Here is a 19,213-nt window from a genome sequence, read left to right as displayed (position 1 = left end):
ATGTCAGCATCTAAAGGATCTCTGGTGCCACTCAGCAACCGTTTCACCAAATATAGCAGTAATTCAAGTTGTCCCACGTAGGATCCATAACTGGGGGTGGCAGCAGGCTGGCTTAGGAGGCAGAGGCAGGAGGACGGTGAGGCAAGCCTGACCTGTGCAGAAGAGGACAAGGAAGGCACCTCTGCTCCACGTGCTGACTCAGCATTTACGCCAGATCTGTGCTAAGCAATCATCTACAGGACAGAAAAGGAAATCCCTCATGACCAATATAAGTGACAGATGGTGGAACTTAGATCAAGGCCAGGGAAGCAGCACTACCGACTGACCCGCTTGTCACTGACGGCATCTTCATGCCTGTGTGATGTACAGGGACAGTGGTCCGTAGAGCAGAACTCCAATCGTATTTCAAAGTGCATTTCCTATACTTGTCACACTACTGAATGCACATTGCATTACAAGGTAGAGACGAAGCACCCATGGGTGTGCGTAAACATCAGGAGGAGGGCAGATGACAAAAACTGCCTTGTATGGAAATGCCATGAAAAAGAAATGGCTGTTTCATTTAAACCTGTCTTTAAGTTTTATGAAAAAAAATTAAAAATTTGATCATTGCATTAAAATAAAATCACAAGACCAAAATATTTTAATACAGACACTGTTACACAGGCAACTTGAACACTACTAGTAGTTGGAGGGTGTCAGACGCCACCATTCATTGGGTACTCAGGTATCAGGCGATCTTGGCGGAAGTTTCTCGGTGCTCGCCTGAGGTGTGAGCCCCTCTCCCAGGGAAGGAATTTCAAGGTTTCATTCACTTACTTCCCAATGTGGCTTCGTGATATGAGGCTACGGAATGTCTGACGGCTGCCCTGCTCGGTTTGAGACAAACGCACCGAGAGCCATGAGTCACGCACTCCCAAGACACTTAGTCTCAAAAGGTCTCATAGAAAGACGTCCTACCTGCATCAGCTTGGTGTCATGCCCAGTGTAGACCACGATGCCGTGAACCCACTGGGTGTTTCTTAACTGAGCACCTCGGAGAAGAATCTGGTCCGCGCCCAGGGGAACCGTGCTAGGACAGAATACGCTGGCATTAGAAATGACATTGTCCAAACCGTCCAAGAAACAAACGCACAGTCGTTATGCAGTTATCAAAGTCTCCACTACTAAAACTTTATTTTTGGAAAGGAAGTATTTTTTTTTTCACCAACAATGATAATTTTCAAATATAACTGTTGGGAAGAAGTTTTTTTCCTTAACACCATACTGGTTATTTATTATTATTATTATTTTTATTATTATTATTACTATTATATTTTTTTATATCTTTACTCTCCCCGTGGACTACGAGTATCCCTCATATATTCCAGTGATGAAGCTCCACCCACCCAAGGTGATGACATTTGTAGCTGCACCTTTTCCAGGCTATTACTTTTAGGTGAGTTCATGATGGTGAGCCCCTCAGATGCTCTTGGTGTCCTGATAAGATAGCTGAGAGCTTGCTTTGTCAAATGACTAGACATGGAGAGCCAGATGCAAAGATGGCCTTTGTGGTGGTTTGAACAGCAGTGGCCCCCATAGACTGATGTGTTCGAATTCTTGGCCTATAGGGGGTAGCACTATGTTAGGAGGTGTGGCCTTGTTGGAATAGACGTGTCCCTGAGAGGGTGGGCTTTGAGGTCTCAGACGCTCAAGCTAGGCCTAGTACAGCGGTCTCCTGCTGCTGCGTATGGAACCGGAGGGAGAGCTCTCAGCTCCTTCTCCATCACTGTCTGCCTGCACACGGTCGTGCCTCTGTCATGACAATAATAAACTGAACTGTAAGCCTGTCCCAATTGAATGCTTTCCTACACACACACACACACACACACACACACACACACACACACATACACTTCACTTAAATTACAAACAACTTTGTACACAAGCAGGGCTCAAAAGTTACACAAGGTAACATAAATAAATAGCTTGTTCCATATCCTGCCACAACCATCCCCTTTCTGAAGTAAGTGCCTAGACCTAAAGCCTTACAGTATTCATTTTATAGGATCAGAGTGTTTGTTTTCCAAGAAACACAAACATATTCTCAATAAATGGTAATCATTTCAAAGCCATTTGCTTCCTAGATGTTACACCACATTGCCATGAATAAGACCCAGGCTGGGTCCTTTGTGGGTTTCCTCCAACAGGGGACTCAGGAGTACAGTGACATTATCACAGATGTGCACTGAGTCAGTTGATAGCAATGTAAAATTCAAAACTAAATGTCTCAAAACTTTCTAATGGCGAGGCTGTTTCCATTCAACAAGAAAGTGATGTAAAAAAAGACAAATGTAGAGAAAAATATACTTAAAAATTCTAGGAAAAGAAGGAAACAATGTCCAGTGGAGTCTATAAAGAATGTAGGACTTGCCCATCAGTAAAGGACAAGTAAGATGGGAATCCTCCATTTCCGGTGGGCTCAGGTGGCCCAGTCAGCTTCCAAGGCTAGCAACAGTCTGGATACTGGGCCATCAGGGAAACATATTCTCCTGGCTCAGTGAAATCAATCCAGATGTGTGGGTTAGCATGGCCCTGCAGGAGTCCTCAGGAAACAGTGTATTTCAGTTTCCATCACTTACATCCTTCGGGCCCATCGGGATGGGAATTAAACTTAGTCCACTTTTGTAAAAGCTTGTGAAATGCTTGAAGACTGGTTATTTTATATGAAAAAGAGGTTTGCTTTTGGGCAGTCTGTAGTCATTACATTGGGACGGGGGAGGCCTGAATTTCCACATGCGAATGCTCTAGGGGACAAAACCGTATTAAAACAACAGAACTGTCTTATATATGTGTCAACATCTGGAGTGCACTTAAGGATGGGTAGGGGCCCGGAGGTTAAAAGCAGGCTCCAGCAGGTTCTTGAGAAGTTCCTGGATTGTGCTCTAGGGCACACATGAACCCACTGCTCCTCGCCTGTCTGATGACTGAGGTCAGCATCCCATCTGACACACATCCATGGCTGCCCACTGTCTCTCTCGCTACTGCCTGCTCTTCCACAGACTACCTGTCTCACTCACTCATTTCAACCTCTCTGATAAAATTAAGCATATTATACAACTCAGGGTTTCTTAAATCTTGGCACTGCTACATAAAGTTTCCTTCGTGGCATGGATTTTCTTGGCACCAACTTAAAGAAAAGTTGGTAAAGGAATGGAAGCGGGCCAGTTAAAAATGTCAGACTTAAGAAATGATGCTTGTACAAATGGCTAAGTCTATCATTAGTCTACAACCATATGTTCAAGGAAAGATTACTCTGAGAATTTTAGAATTAACGATTACCTCAAAGACCATAAGAAGATGTTGGTGGATTAGATCAGGGGGTCAGCTCAGCGTATGCTTCACATGTCATTTGCTCCGTTCCTTATTGAATTATTTTATCCTTCATAGTCTAATAGCGAGAACATTGACAGTATTCCCGTAGGCTGGTTGAGCCAGTGCATCTAGCCGATGGTCACCTGGCCACCACACCTATCTGGCAGATAAGTTCTATTGTGTAGAGGAAGCGAGGGAAGAGGGGAAAGAATGAGGACAGGAAACAGAAGTGGGGCAGGAAACACCCCTGCTCTTCTGGCCTTGTCCCATCCCATTCCCTTGCCTTGCACTGCAATAAAGCTCCTTGATTAAAAAGCCTAGGCTTTCTACAGTTGATCCTTCTCCATGACGTCAGGCTCACCCTCAGCAGGGTCCACCTGCTCTAGGCAAGGCTGGTGATCTCCACTCAATAATCTTGGATGTTAATGTCCAGCCACATGGCACTTGGCCACCAGGAGTGACAACTGACCTAACTTTGTCCCTCCCTCTCCTCTGGGCAGTTTCTTTACTCTTTTCTTGGTTTCTAGCCCATGGACTAGATCTCTACTCTCTGCTCTTCTCTCAGCCTCCCAATGCTAGATAATTCTTGGGTCTTTTAATTTTTCTGTCTATACTTTCAATTTCAATGTTTTTTTTTTTGTACAGCCCCATGAGTTGAAATATCTATACAAACTACTTTGAAAGCTCAGTAATATATTCAAATGCCACCTGGACACCATAAAGTTATTGAGTCCAAAACTAAAGGGATGATGCCTCCCTTCATAACCCACTTGTCAGAATGCCCTATAAGGCCTACAAAGTCTTATGTGGCCTGGCCTATTTTTATCTTTTGTCTTTCACCTCAGTTTCTCTTCCTACAACCGCAGTGATTTACACAATTTCTTCTGTTTAGAATTTTCTATTTCCTGATATTCAAGTGATTAAGCTCCTAATCTCCTGAGCATCACTGCTCAAATGTCACCTTCTAAAGGAGGCTGACTTTAATCACCCTAAGAGATTCCCTCAGTAGGCCACCTCCTCTCACTTGCCCTATACTATCTTTCCCAAAAGGCTTTACTGCTTTTTACAAAAATAATAAAGGTTCAAATTTTCTTACTTATTCCTTTATTTCTATTTGCCCTCCACCTATTTTACCACAAGAAAGTTAAGTTCACAAAATTCTATAGTATGTGTTAATGCCCTTCCAATAGTGACATATTGAAATCCAGTCTTTAATATGGTGGCATTAGGATGCTGGTTTCTTGGGAAAGGGGTTATTAATTCTTGAAATTTCTGTATTCACAGGGCTGGGGAGATGGTCCAGTCACTAAATTGCTTGCTATACAATCATAAAGACCTAGTTTGAGTATCAGAACTCACACACACACACACACACACACAAAGAAAAAGAAAAAGATGCAGGTATTGGTGTGTGCTTGTAACTCCAGCACAGGGAAGGGAGGGAGGGAAGACAGGGACATCCCTGGGGCTTCTACACATGGAACTGAGCAACCAATCAGCAAGCTCACAGCAGTGCAAGACCCTGTATCAGCAGACAAGGTGGTTGGCTTCTGAGGAACAACATCTGAGACACACACACACACACACACACACACACACACACACACACACACACACACACATACACATACTCACTCACACACAAGTTCTGTCCTTGTGACTGGGACCGAATCATTACAGAGGCCCAAGGGCCTCCTCCATGCCAGGATACAGGGTACGATACTTCCTCAGCAGACACAAAATTTGGTGCCTTGATCTTCTAGACCTGTGAGCAGTGGATTTCTGTTGCTCAAAGGTTTTTGAATTTAAGGTATTTTGTTAGAGTGAATGAACGGAGATACAAGGGCAGGAATTTTCATCTTACTCGTTCACTGTGGCCTATGTAATATTTATAAATGGTCTAGCTCAGTAGTTCTCAGCCTGTGGGCAACAACCGCTCGAGGTAGAACGACCCTTTCATTTGAGTTGCCGAAGGAAAAGACAGATGTTTACATTATGATTCATACCAGTGGCAAAATTACAGTTATGAAGTCACAACGGAAATACTTTTACGTTTGGGGTCACCATAACACAAGGAACTGTGTTACAGGGTCACAGCACTGGGAAGGTTAGGAACCACTGCTCTAGGCTGCCTGGTGCATACTGAACTCTAGTGAAATGCGTAAGAGAAGTTGAGGAAGTGGTAGGAAAGATGGGAATCGGGTAGGGAAAACAAAAAACAGAAAAAAAAATGTGACTAAGATGACAGCATGGCCTGGAAAAAAAGCACGCAGAATAATACAGAGGAGATGCAAAATGGTCTAGAAGCCTTAAGGCTTCTAAAGACCACAGGAGTGGACCGTGGCCATGGACTCCAGGCAGGAAAGCTCATGGCAAAAATCTTAGCCAAAGGACCACTCACAGGCTGTTTACCCACGAGAGAATATTTCACAGTCCTAGAAAACATCTAATCGCCAGACTGGCAGGGGCATGGAAAGATCTTTGATTGCATTACATAAGTGGAGTCAGGATTCAGCATCCTCACAAAGGACATGAGCCGAAATGAAGACATGCTGGAAACAGGTGCTGCGAGTGAGTGTTTACGCTTAGAGCAGAGGAAAACCGTACGTAAGTGGACGCAGGAGCTGCTCAGTGGTGCCGGACGGCGTGGCGAAGGGGAGCTTACCCGTGGCCATCAAGCCTTATATTCCCAACAAAATCGTAGAGATGTCGGTTTGGGCTTTCACACTCAATTCTGCCAGAAATTCTCATCAGACTGTCAATGTCTTTGATATCCGACGTTGCTGGTAAGCCCTGTTGGAATATCCCCAAATAAACAGACAGTATTGTAAGTAAGTGTTGTGAGAGCGGGACATTTTCCAAGGCCTTACAGGTAAGGAACCTCACTATTATGCAAGTGATTACCTTCGTTTACATAATATAGTCAAACTGTAAGTTAGGGGCACCTTCATTACCAACGTGAGCACAGACTCTTCCTACACAATAATATAACTTTTACAAAAGTTCTAAAGTACCCATTGCATCACTTACTTCTAAAAGTAAAGTCAATATTTGCTACACTCTGTTTCCTCAGTCTAAAGGAAGAGGTGAAACGTGGCCTAGTCTGCATTCAAAGGCAACAATTTTGCTACTTCTTCCTCCTTCTCCTCTTCTTCCTCCTCCTCTTCCTCCTCCTCCTCCTCTTCCCCTACTCCCTTTTGAAGAGGGAGAACTTCCAAGCAGTTCTCCAGTCAGCCGGAAATGGCAGACAGTAAGGACATCCACCTTCTCAGACATCTGAGCTCGTTCCCTCTCAATGACCCAGCTCTGCCACAGAACATCCCACTGGTATTATTGTCATCCACTAAAAAGTCGGGTTATATGTTAAAAAAAACAAAACAAAAACAAAAACAAAAACAAAAACAAAAAAACCCCCTCCCTTTAAAAATTTAAAAAACAAAAGCTTACAGTTGTTTTCTGTTGACTGTAGTATAAAAAGCAAATATAGAAATATAAAGTCATTTAAATCTCTTAAGATAAATGTGCTTTTGAAGAGTAAAGAGAATTTTGGATTTTCAATATGGCAAACCCAATGCTAACCGGGGCCAAGGAAAGCAAATAGGCTAGCGCGATAAAGGGCTCAGAACGCCAGGTATGGTGGCGCACACTTCTAATTCCAGCACTCACAGGGGCAGGTGGGTCTCTGTGAGCTTGAGGCCAGCCTGGTCTATATACTGAGCCCAAGCCTACAAGGGCACACTGGCATGCACATTCTGCTCCTCTCCCTCTCCACCACTCCCACGTGCATTAAGAGCTACTACTATTATTAGCCTTCAAGCACTGGATATTATACAAAGCAATTAAAATATTATAAGTAATACTTCATGATGGAATCATATTTAACCAGGAAAGTAAATCTTAATCCCATAGCACTTGATTCTAAATAGTTAATGAAATATTTTTTCACAATGCCTCAAAGAGAAAATAGTTGTATTCAGACAGAGTCATTTGTAGATGGTTAGAGGCTTTTAAGTGCACATCAGAAAGCAGTGAGTATGAACTGACAGAACTTACTTGTCTAATTTTCAAGTTCGTTTCACCATCTAAGTTGGATGTCTCGATGTAGCACATAGCCTGGGGCTCACTGTTGTTCATAATTGAAAAACAAACAAGGATTTATTTAGTTGGGAAAGGGGAGGAAGACACTAATTACAAATTACAAAAGTGCTCAGCCTCACCAAAGCCATCTGTGCTAGACAAAGCTACAGTCACCTAGGTTCTGGATGACTTTCATTCTAACAGCAAGACAGCATGAGGCAGACACATGCATGCCACTCATGGGTCAGCCTCCCAGCCGGGGAAGCCCCCAAAGCCAGTGCCTGACAACACTCACAAGAGCCACACTGGTTTAAACTGCTTATCTGTGGGGACACAGCGCAGACTGCTGCTGGAGTGTAAAGCACGTGTGTGCCCAGATTAATGTCCAGTCAGGTCTCATGCTCACGGCCCACAGGAAGATTGGTTATGCAAAATGGTTGATTTAAAAAAAAAATCCAGACTGTTCCTTGTGCAAGCTTATACTTACTACCTTAGCCTTTTAGTTGTGATGACAAGATCACACAGAGCACATAATATGAAAATGTTAAGGCTATTTTGTTTTGTTTTGGGTTTTTTGTTTGTTTTTGTTTTTTGAGGCAAGGAATCTTTGTGTAGCTCTGGCTGTCCTGGAACTTGCTCTATAGGCCAGGCTGGCCTTGAACTCAGAGATCTGTCTGTCTCTGCCTCTTAAGTGCTGAGATTAAAGGTACGTCCCAGCAGGCTTGGCTTAAGGCTGTTTTTAAAGGACATATTTTACAATGAAAGTGGACAGTATACTTTATATTTTCTGGTTTATTAAAAAAAAACTTGATTGAGGGGTGTATGTGTGTGTGTGTGTGTATGAGGGCACACATTCATGTGTATGGCAGTCAGAGGATAAGCCCAGCTGTCGGTCCTCAGGTAGGGTCCTTGTATTTTTAAGGCAGGGTCTCTCATTGGCATGAAACTGAGTAGACCATGGCTAACTGGACAGTGAGCTCAGGTGGTCTTCCTGTGTCTGCCTTCTTGGTAGTGGGCTTACAGATGCACCATCATACCTGGGCTTTTCCATGCAGGGCCTCAGGGACTGGACTTAGGTTCTACTGTGTACAAGCAAGCACTTTACAGACTGGTCTAAGAACCTAGCCTCTCTGAGAGGTTACTAAAGCCAGAACCAGGCCACCTGGTCATATTGGTACTTGTCCTAAGGCTGCCACGTCTGAGGGCTTGACATGGATTCTGTACGCTAGCTTGAGGACTGTGTTCTCCTGTTTCATTGCAGCCATCTCACTTTACTTGCTATAGACAAGTGAATGTGGCCTGACTGTAAATTTAACCCTAACCTCTATAAAAAAGCATTTTGAAGATAACCCCAAATTTTTTTTATTTAAGTAACCAAAAAGTATTCTTAAGTTAAACCAATCTTATTATCACTTGGCTACATAATATGTAGCTTTGTTTGTTATCTGATAAATAAACACAAATATAAAAGAAATTTACAAGTCACAAACATTGGAATTCTTAAATCAACTTCCAATGTGTACATGTGCAAAATGGTGCTAAGTGCCGATGGGCATTTAGCTTAATTTTGTCACTGTGAAATTAACAAGTTACTTAAAGACATAGACATCAACTAAATTTTATATATTCATTTTAAAGTAATTTTACACATTCTCCAATTTTCCCCTATGAATCTTCTTACATATAGGCTGCTATTTTCTAAGCGGACTATTTGTTTTATATTTATATTTTCACTCTCAATTATTCCAAAAATTATTTTTTACTCACAGTCATAACAGTTATTCTCACTCTGGGAACTGTCCACTTTTATAATTTCCTCATACTTATTTGAAACATAAATGGGCTTCTAAAAACCATAAAACATGTTTCTCTGCTAACAAAGAAAAACGATGACAAACAAAACACTAAATGAGGCCTCCAATTCTTTATGTAGGCAGTGAAGCTCGTTAAAACTTTACTAATGAATATACTTATCCAAAGCCGGTCTCATATAAAATGAGGGTAGTAGTTTAATTCTAACACTGCTGTCCATACAAAACAGCTTGTATTGAGCTTCAAATGACTAAGGGGTTAGGAAGCTTAAATGGCTGACTTCTACTTGACGTGGAGCCAATCAAATACAATCCCAATTCGGAACATTCTTAACAGTGGCTTAACAGTGACCTACCTACAGCTAGGAGGACAGTAGCTCTAACAGGGCTGTGAAGAGGCAGCAGGGTCAGGGGCCATGCTAGCTCACAAATACTTCAGCAAGTCACAACAACATTCAAGACAAACTACAGTCAGGGGCAGAGCAAGCTTTGTGATTAGTCCACGGAAGAGCGAAACAAGATGCACACCACAGGACAGACACCAGGACACGGCTGACACGGGTCGCAGCAATGTGCACTTTGCTCACAAGGTACAGGTGGGACAAAGATTGATCCGGAAGCATGCAGTACAAAAAAAGTACGACATCCAGCCCTGTGTAGGGGTCCTCTATAAACCCTATACAAGCCCAAATTTCAGTCGCAGTTACTGCAGAAATTCCACAGAACTTGTACAAAATTTAAAATACGAGAATAAGAAAACATGCTTTTAAAAAAAAATGTCATCAGTTTTGAATGATTGTTTCATGGAGAGCCTAACACTGGTCACATAGATATCATGGAGAGTTAATAAGTAAGGCCTCAGAGTTGAGGCGTGCTGTTAAAACATACGTGGCTAATGTGCGGGAAGTTAAAAATCTCTTGGACTCCTGTTGATAGGAACAGGCTTTCAATCTGCCCAGCATCAGCATCCAGCATTATATTCATGGATACATGCATAGAGTGCCTTCAAAGCATCTCTGAGGTGCATTGTCCTGAAACGTATGCATTTGCACATAAAAAGACGAGAGCCAGCTCAACCGCATTTGGGTGCAGTTGTTGTTTGGTTTAAGGTGAGGACCCACGTACACACACCCTGTACAACTCTGTGCTTCTGACCTGGAGGACACACTGATGAGGTCTGCTGGGAGGTGTTCCCCATTGGTCACTTTCACTATTTCCCCCACCGCCACCTACATGTCCCAGTTCAAAATAATTAAAATGGGGAGGAAGAAAGAAAGAAAACAAAAACAAAAACCAAATAACAGAGAAAATTAAAAAAACAAACAAACAAATAGACAAAAGAGACAGAAGGTTTGAAATTATTATAGAAAAGAATTCATGTTAATAAAAATGTCTAATGTCGGTTTTTTCAAAACTTATTTTGATCAGGCCTGAAGGGAAATGAAAATATGTAATACTCAAAGATCACTTATTTGATTTTTAAGCCCGATTTTCTACTTCTAATGTGAAAATGTAATATTTTAAAGCTTAAATATAAGCATTTCTTTTCAAATTAAATAAAAACATTTTATAGAGTTATTTTATCATACAGATTCCCTGTTTTAAGACTCCCCAATTTGCTACCAACTTCGTTTACTCCTATCAAATAAACAAGAAATAAATTTAAAAGTATTTGCTAGAAATTTGAAAAACAAGTATACTACACGAGGCCCCCCTCTCTCGCACGCTACAAAAGTAACTTTGCTCTGACTCCAGAATGGCTTCAAAGCTGCCTGCATCTCTTTCCTATTAACTCTAGCGGAAAGGCGCAGGTGGTTGTAGGGCATGACTGTGCCATTTGGACTCATTTAATAATTAATAAAGTATAAGCAACATATTGGGAGGATAAGCCCTTGTATCTCGAGAAAAGTCTTCAAGGAGGATATGAAAACGTTATAGCAAGAATCTGCCTGGACTTGAATTAAAGAGCTAGTTGTTCTATTTTATGTTTTTGCCACATGTACGTATTAGTGACTGCATGCTAACATTTCAGGTTGCTCATTTCAAATATTAAGTCAATGAAAAACAGGACTTTCAGTGATATTACTACTTTAGTTTTAAGCTTGCTTATGCTTCCTCTCACATAGCCAAGTAAAGCCAATAAGTTAATAATTTCATATCAGGAACTCTCCCTGATGAAGTTATAAACAGAGGTAACTAGGAACAGAAAGCCAGACTTAAAAAAAATAGCCATTCATGCTACACAAACATGTCAGATAAGGAAATAAAAATACCCTGAGTTATTTCAGATGCCCGAACACCTACTTCTATAAATAGCGAAGGAACAACTGTTCCCCTGATTTCGCATCACTAGCTTGTGAAAAATCCAGTTGCTTTAAATCATGACCTGATTAAATAGATTTTGAAAAAAGGACACTGTCCATATTTTTATGTGGATTTTACAAATCAAACTGTCCAAGGAAATGATGATAAACAACCTCATGGATATTAAAACACATTTCCTCTCAACTTATTTTAGGGCTGGTTGTAAGGTTTCAAATCCTAAGCTTATGCAGGGACGAGTGTGATAGCTTTTAATGCTAAAGCCATATGGTCTGAATACCGATTCACAACTATTTTAAAATGTGAATTTTTAAAAAAACCAATCTAAATTCCATAACAGAAAAGACTCAAAAGAAAGAACAAAGTATCCATTTTTGGTTGGGAAAATTGTATCATTTGGGAAGGTGCAGTGACAAAAAGAGATCACTCATCTATTTTCTTGTGCCATTTCACCACAAGGAACAGAAAAGTTTAGCAAGAGAGATGATTGCACCATAAGGAATTTATTGTGACAAGGACTGAAGAGAAAACATTGGCAGAGTCCATTCCGACCCACGGATGGCACAATACAAACCACAGGCAATCTTAAGCACGCCACATGGATCTGGATGTAGCCAGAGAAAAAGGAGACTCTCGAGCTCGGGTTATGTAGTACCTGATGCTTATTCTACATGGCAAACACGAAGCCAATCAGCTTTTAAAAATGCTTAATTAAAAATCATGAGAGGTTTGAAATTCTTCGTTTATTCTTTATTTCCTTGGAGAAATCACAAGGTCAATGCAGGGTAGAGAAACCATCCTCTACACTGTTTGAGCATCAGAAGGTGTCTCTACCTTGATGAGAGAAGGACAATGTCAGCAGGTATATACTCTTTGCCTTTTATTATAACTATATCTCCAACATTTACCTGAAAGAAAACTGGGAATTGGTTAATTATCTGCATGGAAAAATAGTTTAAAAAATTACAACCCATTGTATTAATGCACAGAATACAAAAAAGTTCTAATCTTCACAAAAATAACATTAAATTATTAAGAGGTGAATGTATCTTAATAAAATTTATTGATCAATTCTACACACTTGACTGACATCTCAACTTCTTAAATGCTCTCTCTCTTTGACATAAAAATGGAAAGGAGGAATCTGCTGGCTAAAAGCCTACCCTACTTAAGGAAGTCTGAGGAAAAGTTAAGAAATTACTATATCATTACTAGATTACTAGAAATCACTAGCTCATCATCCTTCACAATACCCTTAAGGAAAAAGTAGTCACTTTAACTTATAATTTGGAGAGGAAGAAAACATCTGAGATCCTAAGTTTCTGACCCACATGTACAGGACGAGTGGAAAAGCTGCGACTCAAATACACACCAACCTACGCTCAGCCTGCCTTCTGCATGCCTGTAATGAGGCTTCATTATAACCCAAATGTAATCAACGGCGGCATTTCTTTCTTATATGGCAGCACTGGGAAGTTATGTTTGTGGCCAGAAACTATTAGAAGTAATCTGTCAGTGTTCTTCCTGCTTTTGGCAAACAGTGAGTCTCCAGCTCGGCAACAACCTGGCTCTGCTCGGGACCAGCGCCCTTTGTGGGCATCATGGCAGGGGACTGCTGGGAGGAAAAGGTGAGGGAAGGCTGGAAATGGGCACCTTATGATCTACGGTATGTGTGCCAGTTGCTCAGGTAGGAAAGAAGCGGATGGTGTGCTCTTAAAAAAAAAAATCACTTCAGTTGAAACCTGCCATGTGGACTATCTAACAGTGCCAACATGCTAAGGATATATGAAGTGAACACCCACTACTTCAAAAAGAGGGTGAACATGCTAAAAAAGCAACAATAAAAATGACAAGTATAAGTACACGCTATCCCTTAATAGTGTGCAGTAACTAACAGTCCCAAGGACAAGAAGATTATGGAAGACAAATGCTCTGCAACCGAGTCACTTAGAGGCAATGCCACCCCAATTACCAGTTAGTCATTCTGTAATCACCTCCATGTGTTAATGTTTTTCCTACAACTGTAAACTACATGCTTCATAAAGCCAGGGCAGCTTTGCCTCCTTGAGCGTTGGAACGGAGCATCAGCCTTAGTAAGAATCCCTAACTGGCTGCAGCGCTTTGCAACGTCTTTATTCATTGCAAGACAACGGAAGGGCTTGGGTTGTGGAGCCGAAGAAAAACTGTGGCACCTTCTGCGTATGGCGCCCTGTCGTGACTGCAGCCGCCTGGGCTAGGAAGGAGCTCCATACCCAGGCAGCTTAGTCTCCTGCTCCCGGCCTCTTAGCATGGCGTCCTTCATCCCAGAAGAAGAGTCAGGAAGAAGGGAAGGCTGCGATGGAGGAAATGCTTTGGCCGTGTTTCCAGCCGGAGGACATTAAGGAAATGCTTAGGGCTGTCAATCCACCTCCTGAATTTCCTCAAGTCTCCGAGATGAACAATTATGATCAAGGACTATGAAAACGGGTAAAATTATCCACCTATGAAGGACTTATTAAAGAATCAAACTGTTTCCAATTCTAGGTAACAACATATTTGCACTTGTATTTGAGAATTTTTTTTAAAGATATGATTCTCATCCAGAGAAATCTATCTCATTGTGGGAGCTTACGCCTTACACGGCTCTGCAGAGTGACTTTGGGGTACGCACACAGCTCACTATGGTTCCCAGCTAAGCCAGGCAAATGTGTTGGTTACAAGATCATTCACCTAAATTCTCTACTTGTACCCATCTCCAAAACCTGCTCAGCGACCTCTGCATGTCGTAGTGAAGAACTGGCCTTTGCGTTGTGACGGTAGCAGCGAAGCCAGATGCTTGTGTTTCAAGCACTACAGCTTCTTTGTGGGGGAGTGGGGGTGGGGGAGGGGGTGGGGGAGGGGGTGGGGGAGGGGGTGGGGGAGGGGGTGGGGGAGGGCTTTGTCATTACAACAACGATCTTCTTAAAAGTCTGATTCTTGAAATTTCATCTTTGTAAGAGAGAAGCCTCTTAATGGCAATCTGGAGTGCTGAGCTGCTGACCTTGAGGGCTTTTCTGCTGCTCTGTGGCCTCTAGATGGACAATGACAAATCTCTAAGTCCTCTGAGGACACTAAAAGCATCCACACATGTAGAATTACAGTAAAAGTACCAGGAAGCAAAGTCCATTTGCATGAGGGTTTCTCATGTTACACTGGCACGTGGATGGCATCATTGGTTTGAGTTTATTAAGTTTATTTTTCATTGTACAAAGTATCACATGAATCAAGGATAAGATCTGTCCTGGCAACAGAGCCAAGCAAACAGGGGAGCCCGCTTTGGTGTCTGCCACTTGCTCAATACCTCATGTTTTAATGGCGGCAGCTCAGTATGCACAGCTCTGTTTCTTTCACCTGTGATTCTATTCTATGACATAGGAGCCACTGTATGTTTTGTTACCTGCTATGAGCTCCACCACTGCTTGGCACATACACTTGATACTTATTTATTGGATGAGTGTATAAAACTTTTTGTGTCATCATAGTATGTAAAATTAGAGTTTTACTTGTCATAAAATATGGGTGTAGAATGTTGCAAATTACTTGTCTTTTCCTTATTGTATATGTATACTAGTTTTAAATATTATAAAATTTTGCTTACGTAGACTTCCTCCCCTCTCATGAGTATTTATAGAGATGGGCTATAAGTTGCCAAAATCTTCTATATGGCTTTCATCATGAGCAGTCAAACTACTAGTCCACAAGAGTATATTAATGCAATGTAAAATAAAAATTCCATACAAGTTTTTCCATAGTTATTTTACCATAAATGAATCATCAACTGTATTTAAGATTGCAATTTTTGTTTTTAGATTGGACATTTTACTAGTCTAGTTGATATTTCTTCTTACTTATTATGGACTTTGATTTTTTTTTTCTGTTTAAAAAATAATAAACTGAATCTTTTTTCCTATTTGGTGCAAATAGCTAATATATTCTTTAGTTATCTGTGGCATCTTTTGTTATGTATAGGTTTAAAGTGTATATAATCACAATCATGAGATATTTATCTTTCCCAAACACTTATTAAAATCATCATTCTGCTAATGTGTATTTCAAAGCAGCATTTTAATATTTAACTCTTTTAGCCAGGTGGGATTTATTTTTGAATAAGTCATGATTTAGATGTAACGTAAATATTCAAATGTTATTTCTTGAGCCTGCCAACCTCCAGTTTTGCCTCACTTATCCAACTCTGAACATGCCTCATTTCAGGGTACTGTAGTCTTTTCTATTTTATTTGTTAATATCTACTTTTGAAGCAGATTTTTAAAGGAAAATGTTACTTTAATAATTTGAAATAAGCAGCTGGGCGGTGGTGGCACACACCTTTAATCCCAGAACTCTGGAGGCAGAGGCAGGTGAATCTCTCAGTTTGAGGCCAGCCTGGTCTACAGAGGGAGTTCCAGGACAGCCAGGGCTACACAGAGAAACCCCGTCTCAAAAAACAAACAAACAAACAAAAACAAAAATTGAAATAATCAATCTGTTGTTCTTAGCTTTAAAAGAACACATATTTATACATTTATCTGGAATTGGGGGGACTGGTGAGACGTCTTACTGTATAGATCAGGTTAACCTTTAAGCCAATCTTCCTGACTCAGACTCCTGAGAGCTGGGATTACGGACACGCACCATCACACCAGCCTCACCTATGTAAATGTTTATCATCTAAACAACACCTGCTTTCTTTCCACGGGTCACAGGGACTTTGTTTGCAAGCAACCCACACATCAGTGAGAACAAAGTCTTCTTCCCTTGTGTTTCCTAGTGACACAGCCAACATGAAAATATTGTTAGTTTCGCATGTCTGTCTGGAGCTCATCACTGAACCAAGTTTCTGAATATAACTATCTAGCTAAAATTACTAAATAGCTTCAGCTCTTTTTAGCTGGGTGGCTTTTCGGTGACACCCTAATTTCTATCTTTTCATGCTATCATAGGGGACATCATAATGGGGGATATTAACTGTGCCCTAGACCTCAAGAAAGACTAACAGGCCATCATTATGGGTAGTCACAGTTGGCGATTTATTATGATTATCTATTAAAAATTTAAAACAGATAGTTACAATAACCCACATAGAATAGCATGACCTCAAAATAATGGTTGTCATGAGGAAATTTTGAAGGTTAAATTTACAGTGGGGCAGAAGAAAGCTATCTCCTGACTTTGTATTTTCCCTCACAAAGAAGTCTAAGTAGAAACAAACCTGATACATCAATTTGCAAAAATGAGCGAGGGGGTCTACAATCTGGATGTAAAATGGATAAGTTAAAAAGAAACAAACTTAATAAAAAATGATTCTTTCTGTTAACTATACTGAAAACCCTTGTAATATAATATATCCAAATTGAAGTCACTGTATCTGATTCCATCCCATCCGTCTTCTCTGTAAGATGCTGAAATCCACATGTACCAGATGAAAGCATGTTTCTAGCTGTCTTAGCATGTATAGCATGCTCAGCTGTTTGTTTAGCTGAACGCTTTTTAGCTTTTTGGTTTTCTTACTTTACTCTTCTGAAACAGAGCTGACTGCCCCAGAAATACAGCACGGTAAAGGTTTTTTCCTCTTTTCTACTCTAATGTCAAAGACTAGAAAGCAGAGAGGTGTAAATTTCCACGTCTCTGGAAGAGGAGATGTCAGTCAGGTCTTGGTCTAGCCTAAAAACAAAATCAACAAATAATTAGGTTTTTTTTTCTTTTATTGGACAGAAAGTGACCATGAATGTCACAAAGGAAGAGCAAGTGTGTGAGGACTTCAGTGGAGTGTAACTGAATTGGCAGCAGACAACACTTTTGTTGTCCCAACAAGATAATGTTTAGTGTCCACAGCCCTGGCCTGCAAAAAGCCGTGTGATGAGCCACCAAGGCTATGCCCTGAGGATGACTGGGGGACACATGTTCTGTAACTAAGGAGGAAACAACAGTCAGATCGCTTACCTCTTGCAAGTAAGGCCTAACAAGAACGGACACCTGGACCCCACGTGCCACACTGCGACTCCACTCACTGAGTGCCGAGGTAGAGCGTCTACCTCTGAAGCACAGAGCTGCCCTCTGCCTCACTAGAGAATGACAGTTGGTTTTATATCTACTCTTCTCAAAAACAGTAGTGAGGTGTAAACGGGGGTGGGGTGGGGGGTGATTTCACTATATGAATTTGAACTAAAACATGCAAATGGGAAATAGAACTCGAGTCTTTTTTTTTTTTTTTTAACTTGGACAGTAGATGATTTTTTAAAAAAATTTACCACACAAAATAAATAAAAAATCTATGAAAGAGTACTCAAAAGATACTGTGAAACAAAAATGTTGTAGATGGTACTTTCTAGAAGAACAGCCTTCCTGGAGGGGTACAGAAATGCTCAGTGCATGCAGCGAAGTGGAGGCTTCACAGATGCTTATAGTTATTACTAAACAGCCTCCATATTAGTGTGGTTGCTGACATTGCTTATAATATGTACAAATATTATGTCTATAAAGCACATCTCTATGCATTTCTTCTGGAACAAAACAAAAGCCAAGGCATACCTTTTCCCAGTGAACGATTTCCCAAGCACCATTTCTCAAAACTGCAAAGAGAAAAGATGACATCTTAAAGAACATATTTTACTACCAATCAACGATGCTGTGTCTAAAGAAATGATTGTTTTAAATGACTGGCTTGGAATAAAATGGCTAGTAGCAATATTATAACACTAAAAATAAGTGGGGACAGCAAGGATCATATGAGGAAATAATAACTTCCAATTTCTAGCTCAGATCCCACAGCGATTTGTCTCTAACTCCCGGCAGTCTCACGGCAGTAGCCACAGGCCTGCTCTGAGACACAGGGGAACCTCAAGGTTGCCTGCTGGTGGAGATGGGGATAAATACACAAAAAAAAATATTTAAAGAAAATGACTAGTCTACATCCATTTTCCACTGACAACTATTATTCTGAGGTTGTACTGGCCTACATGGATTTTAATAACTATAAGTTTTAATCTTGAATGGGCAAAGACAATAAAGCCAGGACACCACAGATTTTTTTTTAAATTAGTAGGACTTCAATACAAAGAAGCAACAGAAAAAGAGCCCCGTGTTATCAGGTGCATAATCATGCAAAAACATCCCTTGTTCGGCTTACTAGGAAAAGTGAAAGAAGCTATTCTGGACTTATGAGAAGGGTGGGCATCTTACGGTGGGCTTTCTGCTTCAGCGCACGGCACAGTTACGCTATACCTCTCACCCCGTGCTCTCTAGGCTTGGGACATAAGAGTGAGCACACTGGTGCATCCCCAAAACTGAAAACAGTACAAGGCAACAATGTGAAAGTAGGTAACACAGAACCAACCACTTAAAGAAAAAAAAAAAATCACGGCCCAATGATAAAGGACACAGACATTAAGTCCTTATGGAAAAGCCACGGTCTGGTTTAATCAGAAACCCAGCGTGGCACACACACAATGAGAAATTACAAAGTAAGCAACTTCTAGTTAACACATGGAGAGCATCCAGTGTCTGTTGATACCAGAAGGGACAGAGCTGGAACCCTCTAGAAAAGTCATGAAAACAAGCCCACAACATCAAATAGCAAGCCCAATATTACTTCCACATTTTTTAAAACCAGTATTCTAATATGCAATATTTTA

At 40.9% G+C, this 19,213-nt stretch overlaps 1 protein-coding gene across 4 annotated transcripts in view; it reads right to left on the bottom strand.

The window, feature by feature from the left end:
• Nucleotides 1–19,213, bottom strand: part of ATP8A1 (ATPase phospholipid transporting 8A1) — a 225,650-nt gene that overhangs the window by 144,751 nt on the left and 61,686 nt on the right. For 3 of the 4 annotated variants that reach the window (XM_084797285.1, XM_084797286.1, XM_084797287.1), the window contains 5 exons: nucleotides 18,111–18,151; nucleotides 12,399–12,472; nucleotides 7,408–7,477; nucleotides 6,020–6,147; nucleotides 961–1,072 (listed from right to left, as the gene is read on the bottom strand). In XM_084797285.1, the coding sequence (XP_084653411.1) occupies nucleotides 961–1,072; nucleotides 6,020–6,147; nucleotides 7,408–7,477; nucleotides 12,399–12,472; nucleotides 18,111–18,151 (425 nt within the window). The remainder of the gene's footprint in view (nucleotides 1–960; nucleotides 1,073–6,019; nucleotides 6,148–7,407; nucleotides 7,478–12,398; nucleotides 12,473–18,110; nucleotides 18,152–19,213) is intronic. The other variant, XM_084797288.1, reaches the window with a different exon arrangement.

Source organism: Acomys minous (assembly GCF_964271855.1).
Source record: "Acomys minous genome assembly, chromosome: 10".
In the NCBI taxonomy this organism is placed as follows: domain Eukaryota; kingdom Metazoa; phylum Chordata; class Mammalia; order Rodentia; family Muridae; genus Acomys; species Acomys minous.
The sequence above is the reverse complement of the archived record's forward strand: the minus strand, read 5'-3'. Positions and strand labels throughout refer to the sequence as shown.